At 62.7% G+C, this 9,959-nt stretch overlaps 1 protein-coding gene across 1 annotated transcript in view; it reads right to left on the reverse strand.

Annotated features, from left to right (window-relative positions):
- The window catches only part of ECI1 (enoyl-CoA delta isomerase 1), a 15,488-nt gene that overhangs the window by 4,391 nt on the left and 1,138 nt on the right, over positions 1 to 9,959 (reverse strand). Inside the window, exons 2-4 of the mRNA XM_009634035.2 lie at positions 2,494 to 2,640; positions 1,526 to 1,653; positions 747 to 893 (exon numbers count right to left, since the gene is read on the reverse strand). Coding sequence (XP_009632330.2) covers positions 747 to 893; positions 1,526 to 1,653; positions 2,494 to 2,640 — 422 coding nt within the window. The remainder of the gene's footprint in view (positions 1 to 746; positions 894 to 1,525; positions 1,654 to 2,493; positions 2,641 to 9,959) is intronic.

The raw sequence follows: 9,959 nt of genomic DNA on the forward strand, positions 1-9,959 counted from the left end.
GTTGGTCTCTTCTCCCAAGTAACAAGTGATAGGACAAGAGGGAACAGCCTCAAGCTGTGCCAGGGGAGGCTTAGATTGAACATTAGGAAAAAATTCTTCACCGAAAGGGTTGTCAAGCATTGGAAGGGGCTGCCCAGGGAAGTTGGGGAGTCCCCATCCCTGGAGGTATTTAAGAGACGGGTGGACAAGGTGCTTAGGGACATGGTTTAGTAGTGGACAGGTATGATTGGGCTTGATGATCTTAAAGGTCTTTTTCAACCTAATTGATTCTATGATTCTAAAGCAGCCAGTGGGCACGTGACAGGCATCCTTTGGACTCCTCCTATGCCAACTGCTTGGCTTCTCTGGCACTCATCTGCCATCAATGCCCCTCTGGGCTTTACTACAGCCCTCCGCCTAGTCCTCCAGCCTGGAGGACAGACTTCTTGGGGCAGGGTATGGCTCTTGCTGCACAAAACACTGCCAAGGGCACTTGAGTCCCCATCAGCAGGACACGAGTGCCATGCAAGCCAAAATGCTACTATACCCCAGCAGCCCACAACATCCCACGTTTCCATACCTTCCCACACCCCAACACGCCGAATCAACAGATGTGTACTTTGCCCAGACATCCCCACAAATACACATCCCTGTATTTGTTTTAGCACTGACAAGCCTGGATTTTTGGCTGTCCCTGCCCACCCCATGCAAACAGGCAAGTGACAGACCGTGCAGGGCGACTAGGACGGCAGATCTAAAGGACGTACATTGACTGCAGCGACTGTCACCATGTTGGACCCGTACAGCCGGAGCCACATCTCCTGCACGGCTCTCCAGAACTCGCCGTAGTGCTCCGTACTCTTCCCACACATTTCAGTGATGTCCAGGCCAGACGAGAAGATTTTGGGGATGACCTGGAATTGGGAAAATAGAAACGTGACTGAGAGTCAATGGTTAGGGCCCTCTAACGCACTCGGCCTGGCATCCTGAGGAAAGGGAAAGCAATAATTAAATAGGACACAAACCAGGGTCTTTCAGGGTTCTGAAACAACCTCCCCAGTGCTTCCACAGCCTGAATCATTCCATCACCATGGCCTTCAGGGCTGGGATGCTTTGCTTGCAGCCTGATTTCTCATTATCAGGGTCCCTGTGCGGGTACATCAGCCAGGCAGCACAAAACCTGTCCTGTCCCATTCCCAGCACCACCTTGTACCTACAACATGTCTGAAAATAAATACTGACTTCCCTCAGCAGCTCCCTCCGGGCAGTTCAAGAGATCTCAAGGGATGTGCCAGGTTTGCAGATAAGCAGCTTTGATTTTCATGACAAATGACAATACTTGGTTGTTATTCTTCTGCTAGAAAAGGGCAGGGAAGAACGAGCACAGCCCTTCCAAGAACCTCCTTCCAGAGCTGATCAAAGTTGCCTCCTAGCCCTCCCGTGCCAGTTACCAGGGAGCGAAGAGACCAGACACGAGCAAGGGAACGGCACCCGTGCCTGCAAAATTGCCCCACAGCTCACACCCCGAGCTCAAGATAACACATACAGATGTGAAGATCACGCCCCGGCAGGCCCGGTCATTCTCCAGCTTCTCCAGGCTTATGCAAAACTCAGTGAGGAAGTCCAGGCTTAAGCTGTTGACCGGAGGACTCTTGAACTTCATCGTTGCAACGCCTGTGCCATGGTAAACACAAGGGCATCAGAACCCCCCACCACAACAGCATGCACTGCCTTGCCCAAGGGAGCTTCTGTTTCCCTGCTCACCCAGATCATGTCTTTCCACTCCTGACTCGCCAGAAAGCCCCCAGAGTGGTAGGGCCAAGAGCAGAGCCCTTGCCTTTGCCCAGATCTGCCTGCAAGCCGGGCTCACTCAGCCAGTGACGAACCTGGAGCGTGAACAAGCACGCGTGCGGTGGCACACGGTGTGTCCCAAGGACAAGACACCTCCAGGGTCATACTGCCCAGCAGCTCCCTTCTCTCTGGGCTCACCAGATAAGGCTGAGCCTCCAGCTCCTATCACAGCAAACATCCCACACCCAGGGGATCACAAACCTTTCTGAGCCTGCCGGCAGCACTACCACCCTGGCCAGCACCATGGGATGGGCTCCAAGCCCTCATCCCCTCCCAAACAGCACTACCCTACCCCAAAAGGTTCTCACCAAGCGCTTAGTCTGGGTGCCACAGCCATGCCCAGGCTTGGGACAGCATGAGGACGCACCTGGGGCCTGGCAGCCAAAGGCAGGCCCTGGGAAGCCTCAAGAAGAAGCACACTTTGCTCGGTGCGAGGACATGGCCCGGTGGCAGCTATTCCTGGCAGCCAGGACACAGAAATCCCCAACAGCTGCTCCCTGAAGGGTCCTAAGCAGCTGAAGCTGGAACATCTAGGGCTTTGGTAGCCTTCCATGCCCAGAGCCACATGTGCCGTGGGGCAGGCATGAGAGGGACCCCCCCTGCCTCCATCCCATAACACCCCGTGGGACACGGGTGACGCTGTAGAGGTGCCACCTGCCATACCTGAGCTCTCGTCCAGCTCCACCAGGATCTTGTTGTTGCTGAAGGCACGACATGGGGCCAGTGGGAGCCCGGGGGGCTCCAGGGGGCCGAGGGGCTGCCGGGCAGCTCTGCCCCACGCCAACGGCCGGTGGCAGAGGGGCAGCACACCTGGAGGGACAGAAGCAGGTAGGGCTGGGCAGGGCACAGCCCCCACGGGTGTGGGGTGTGCTCTCGCTGCACGGGCCGGGGGGGGACACAGGGACCCCCTGACCCACCGAGGGAGGCCACGGGGACACCTCGACCATGAATGAGGGACACATGGGGACACCCTGACCCACCGAGGGAGAGCGTGGGGACACCCCGACCATGAATGAGGGACACATGGGGACACCCTGACCCACCGAGGGAGAGCGTGGGGACACCCCGACCATGAATGAGGGACACATGGGGACACCCTGACCCACCGAGGGAGAGCGTGGGGACACCCCGACCATGAATGAGGGACACATGGGGACACCCTGACCCACCGAGGGAGAGCGTGGGGACACCCCGACCATGAATGAGGGACACATGGGGACACCCTGACCCACCGAGGGAGAGCGTGGGGACACCCCGACCATGAATGAGGGACACATGGGGACACCCTGACCCACCGAGGGAGAGCGTGGGGACACCCCGACCATGAATGAGGGACACATGGGGACACCCTGACCCACCGAGGGAGAGCGTGGGGACACCCCGACCATGAATGAGGGACACATGGGGACACCCTGACCCACCGAGGGAGAGCGTGGGGACACCCCGACCATGAATGAGGGACACATGGGGACACCCTGACCCACCGAGGGAGAGCGTGGGGACACCCCGACCATGAATGAGGGACACATGGGGACACCCTGACCCACCGAGGGAGAGCGTGGGGACACCCCGACCATGAATGAGGGACACATGGGGACACCCTGACCCACCGAGGGAGAGCGTGGGGACACCCCGACCATGAATGAGGGACACATGGGGACACCCTGACCCACCGAGGGAGAGCGTGGGGACACCCCGACCATGAATGAGGGACACATGGGGACACCCTGACCCACCGAGGGAGAGCGTGGGGACACCCCGACCATGAATGAGGGACACATGGGGACACCCTGACCCACCGAGGGAGAGCGTGGGGACACCCCGACCATGAATGAGGGACACATGGGGACACCCTGACCCACCGAGGGAGAGCGTGGGGACACCCCGACCATGAATGAGGGACACATGGGGACACCCTGACCCACCGAGGGAGAGCGTGGGGACACCCCGACCATGAATGAGGGACACATGGGGACACCCTGACCCACCGAGGGAGAGCGTGGGGACACCCCGACCATGAATGAGGGACACATGGGGACACCCTGACCCACCGAGGGAGAGCGTGGGGACACCCCGACCATGAATGAGGGACACATGGGGACACCCTGACCCACCGAGGGAGAGCGTGGGGACACCCCGACCATGAATGAGGGACACATGGGGACACCCTGACCCACCGAGGGAGAGCGTGGGGACACCCCGACCATGAATGAGGGACACATGGGGACACCCTGACCCACCGAGGGAGAGCGTGGGGACACCCCGACCATGAATGAGGGACACATGGGGACACCCTGACCCACCGAGGGAGAGCGTGGGGACACCCCGACCATGAATGAGGGACACATGGGGACACCCTGACCCACCGAGGGAGAGCGTGGGGACACCCCGACCATGAATGAGGGACACATGGGGACACCCTGACCCACCGAGGGAGAGCGTGGGGACACCCCGACCATGAATGAGGGACACATGGGGACACCCTGACCCACCGAGGGAGAGCGTGGGGACACCCCGACCATGAATGAGGGACACATGGGGACACCCTGACCCACCGAGGGAGAGCGTGGGGACACCCCGACCATGAATGAGGGACACATGGGGACACCCTGACCCACCGAGGGAGAGCGTGGGGACACCCCGACCATGAATGAGGGACACATGGGGACACCCTGACCCACCGAGGGAGAGCGTGGGGACACCCCGACCATGAATGAGGGACACATGGGGACACCCTGACCCACCGAGGGAGAGCGTGGGGACACCCCGACCATGAATGAGGGACACATGGGGACACCCTGACCCACCGAGGGAGAGCGTGGGGACACCCCGACCATGAATGAGGGACACATGGGGACACCCTGACCCACCGAGGGAGAGCGTGGGGACACCCCGACCATGAATGAGGGACACATGGGGACACCCTGACCCACCGAGGGAGAGCGTGGGGACACCCCGACCATGAATGAGGGACACATGGGGACACCCTGACCCACCGAGGGAGAGCGTGGGGACACCCCGACCATGAATGAGGGACACATGGGGACACCCTGACCCACCGAGGGAGAGCGTGGGGACACCCCGACCATGAATGAGGGACACATGGGGACACCCTGACCCACCGAGGGAGAGCGTGGGGACACCCCGACCATGAATGAGGGACACATGGGGACACCCTGACCCACCGAGGGAGAGCGTGGGGACACCCCGACCATGAATGAGGGACACATGGGGACACCCTGACCCACCGAGGGAGAGCGTGGGGACACCCCGACCATGAATGAGGGACACATGGGGACACCCTGACCCACCGAGGGAGAGCGTGGGGACACCCCGACCATGAATGAGGGACACATGGGGACACCCTGACCCACCGAGGGAGAGCGTGGGGACACCCCGACCATGAATGAGGGACACATGGGGACACCCTGACCCACCGAGGGAGAGCGTGGGGACACCCCGACCATGAATGAGGGACACATGGGGACACCCTGACCCACCGAGGGAGAGCGTGGGGACACCCCGACCATGAATGAGGGACACATGGGGACACCCTGACCCACCGAGGGAGAGCGTGGGGACACCCCGACCATGAATGAGGGACACATGGGGACACCCTGACCCACCGAGGGAGAGCGTGGGGACACCCCGACCATGAATGAGGGACACATGGGGACACCCTGACCCACCGAGGGAGAGCGTGGGGACACCCCGACCATGAATGAGGGACACATGGGGACACCCTGACCCACCGAGGGAGAGCGTGGGGACACCCCGACCATGAATGAGGGACACATGGGGACACCCTGACCCACCGAGGGAGAGCGTGGGGACACCCCGACCATGAATGAGGGACACATGGGGACACCCTGACCCACCGAGGGAGAGCGTGGGGACACCCCGACCATGAATGAGGGACACATGGGGACACCCTGACCCACCGAGGGAGAGCGTGGGGACACCCCGACCATGAATGAGGGACACATGGGGACACCCTGACCCACCGAGGGAGAGCGTGGGGACACCCCGACCATGAATGAGGGACACATGGGGACACCCTGACCCACCGAGGGAGAGCGTGGGGACACCCCGACCATGAATGAGGGACACATGGGGACACCCTGACCCACCGAGGGAGAGCGTGGGGACACCCCGACCATGAATGAGGGACACATGGGGACACCCTGACCCACCGAGGGAGAGCGTGGGGACACCCCGACCATGAATGAGGGACACATGGGGACACCCTGACCCACCGAGGGAGAGCGTGGGGACACCCCGACCATGAATGAGGGACACATGGGGACACCCTGACCCACCGAGGGAGAGCGTGGGGACACCCCGACCATGAATGAGGGACACATGGGGACACCCTGACCCACCGAGGGAGAGCGTGGGGACACCCCGACCATGAATGAGGGACACATGGGGACACCCTGACCCACCGAGGGAGAGCGTGGGGACACCCCGACCATGAATGAGGGACACATGGGGACACCCTGACCCACCGAGGGAGAGCGTGGGGACACCCCGACCATGAATGAGGGACACATGGGGACACCCTGACCCACCGAGGGAGAGCGTGGGGACACCCCGACCATGAATGAGGGACACATGGGGACACCCTGACCCACCGAGGGAGAGCGTGGGGACACCCCGACCATGAATGAGGGACACATGGGGACACCCTGACCCACCGAGGGAGAGCGTGGGGACACCCCGACCATGAATGAGGGACACATGGGGACACCCTGACCCACCGAGGGAGAGCGTGGGGACACCCCGACCATGAATGAGGGACACATGGGGACACCCTGACCCACCGAGGGAGAGCGTGGGGACACCCCGACCATGAATGAGGGACACATGGGGACACCCTGACCCACCGAGGGAGAGCGTGGGGACACCCCGACCATGAATGAGGGACACATGGGGACACCCTGACCCACCGAGGGAGAGCGTGGGGACACCCCGACCATGAATGAGGGACACATGGGGACACCCTGACCCACCGAGGGAGAGCGTGGGGACACCCCGACCATGAATGAGGGACACATGGGGACACCCTGACCCACCGAGGGAGAGCGTGGGGACACCCCGACCATGAATGAGGGACACATGGGGACACCCTGACCCACCGAGGGAGAGCGTGGGGACACCCCGACCATGAATGAGGGACACATGGGGACACCCTGACCCACCGAGGGAGAGCGTGGGGACACCCCGACCATGAATGAGGGACACATGGGGACACCCTGACCCACCGAGGGAGAGCGTGGGGACACCCCGACCATGAATGAGGGACACATGGGGACACCCTGACCCACCGAGGGAGAGCGTGGGGACACCCCGACCATGAATGAGGGACACATGGGGACACCCTGACCCACCGAGGGAGAGCGTGGGGACACCCCGACCATGAATGAGGGACACATGGGGACACCCTGACCCACCGAGGGAGAGCGTGGGGACACCCCGACCATGAATGAGGGACACATGGGGACACCCTGACCCACCGAGGGAGAGCGTGGGGACACCCCGACCATGAATGAGGGACACATGGGGACACCCTGACCCACCGAGGGAGAGCGTGGGGACACCCCGACCATGAATGAGGGACACATGGGGACACCCTGACCCACCGAGGGAGAGCGTGGGGACACCCCGACCATGAATGAGGGACACATGGGGACACCCTGACCCACCGAGGGAGAGCGTGGGGACACCCCGACCATGAATGAGGGACACATGGGGACACCCTGACCCACCGAGGGAGAGCGTGGGGACACCCCGACCATGAATGAGGGACACATGGGGACACCCTGACCCACCGAGGGAGAGCGTGGGGACACCCCGACCATGAATGAGGGACACATGGGGACACCCTGACCCACCGAGGGAGAGCGTGGGGACACCCCGACCATGAATGAGGGACACATGGGGACACCCTGACCCACCGAGGGAGAGCGTGGGGACACCCCGACCATGAATGAGGGACACATGGGGACACCCTGACCCACCGAGGGAGAGCGTGGGGACACCCCGACCATGAATGAGGGACACATGGGGACACCCTGACCCACCGAGGGAGAACACCTGGAGGGACAGAAGCAGGTAGGGCTGGGCAGGGCACAGCCCCCACGGGTGTGGGGTGTGCTCCCCCAAACTGCTCTGCACGGGCAGGGTGGGGACACAGGGACCCCCTGACCCACCGAGGGAGGCCACGGGGACACCTCGACCATGAATGAGGGACACATGGGGACACCCTGACCCACCGAGGGAGAGCGTGGGGACACCCCGACCATGAATGAGGGACACATGGGGACACCCTGACCCACCGAGGGAGAGCGTGGGGACACCCCGACCATGAATGAGGGACACATGGGGACACCCTGACCCACCGAGGGAGAGCGTGGGGACACCCCGACCATGAATGAGGGACACATGGGGACACCCTGACCCACCGAGGGAGAGCGTGGGGACACCCCGACCATGAATGAGGGACACATGGGGACACCCTGACCCACCGAGGGAGAGCGTGGGGACACCCCGACCATGAATGAGGGACACATGGGGACACCCTGACCCACCGAGGGAGAGCGTGGGGACACCCCGACCATGAATGAGGGACACATGGGGACACCCTGACCCACCGAGGGAGAGCGTGGGGACACCCCGACCATGAATGAGGGACACATGGGGACACCCTGACCCACCGAGGGAGAGCGTGGGGACACCCCGACCATGAATGAGGGACACATGGGGACACCCTGACCCACCGAGGGAGAGCGTGGGGACACCCCGACCATGAATGAGGGACACATGGGGACACCCTGACCCACCGAGGGAGAGCGTGGGGACACCCCGACCATGAATGAGGGACACATGGGGACACCCTGACCCACCGAGGGAGAGCGTGGGGACACCCCGACCATGAATGAGGGACACATGGGGACACCCTGACCCACCGAGGGAGAGCGTGGGGACACCCCGACCATGAATGAGGGACACATGGGGACACCCTGACCCACCGAGGGAGAGCGTGGGGACACCCCGACCATGAATGAGGGACACATGGGGACACCCTGACCCACCGAGGGAGAGCGTGGGGACACCCCGACCATGAATGAGGGACACATGGGGACACCCTGACCCACCGAGGGAGAGCGTGGGGACACCCCGACCATGAATGAGGGACACATGGGGACACCCTGACCCACCGAGGGAGAGCGTGGGGACACCCCGACCATGAATGAGGGACACATGGGGACACCCTGACCCACCGAGGGAGAGCGTGGGGACACCCCGACCATGAATGAGGGACACATGGGGACACCCTGACCCACCGAGGGAGAGCGTGGGGACACCCCGACCATGAATGAGGGACACATGGGGACACCCTGACCCACCGAGGGAGAGCGTGGGGACACCCCGACCATGAATGAGGGACACATGGGGACACCCTGACCCACCGAGGGAGAGCGTGGGGACACCCCGACCATGAATGAGGGACACATGGGGACACCCTGACCCACCGAGGGAGAGCGTGGGGACACCCCGACCATGAATGAGGGACACATGGGGACACCCTGACCCACCGAGGGAGAGCGTGGGGACACCCCGACCATGAATGAGGGACACATGGGGACACCCTGACCCACCGAGGGAGAGCGTGGGGACACCCCGACCATGAATGAGGGACACATGGGGACACCCTGACCCACCGAGGGAGAGCGTGGGGACACCCCGACCATGAATGAGGGACACATGGGGACACCCTGACCCACCGAGGGAGAGCGTGGGGACACCCCGACCATGAATGAGGGACACATGGGGACACCCTGACCCTGTGCCAGGGGGGCACTCGCCATTTTGGGCCAGGCTGGGGGTTGGCAGTGCCTCAGGGGCCTGGCATGGGGATGTGGGTTCACCCCACTGTGCCCCCACCCCCTTGCAGTTTCATCGGCTCCAAGAGGTGACGCTGAGCCATCTCCAGAGCATCGCCGAGAACTACAACATCTCCTATAACATCGACAGACGCTTTCGGGCGCTGGCAGAGCAGGCGGAGGCGGCTGCTGCTGCCCGGGATGCCCTGGGCACCGAGCTGGCCCGCCTGGCCACCGCTGGCC

The sequence above is a fragment of the Egretta garzetta genome, unplaced genomic scaffold (genome assembly GCF_000687185.1).
Source record: "Egretta garzetta isolate BGI_Z169 unplaced genomic scaffold, ASM68718v1 scaffold372, whole genome shotgun sequence".
Taxonomy (NCBI): Eukaryota; Metazoa; Chordata; class Aves; order Pelecaniformes; family Ardeidae; genus Egretta; species Egretta garzetta.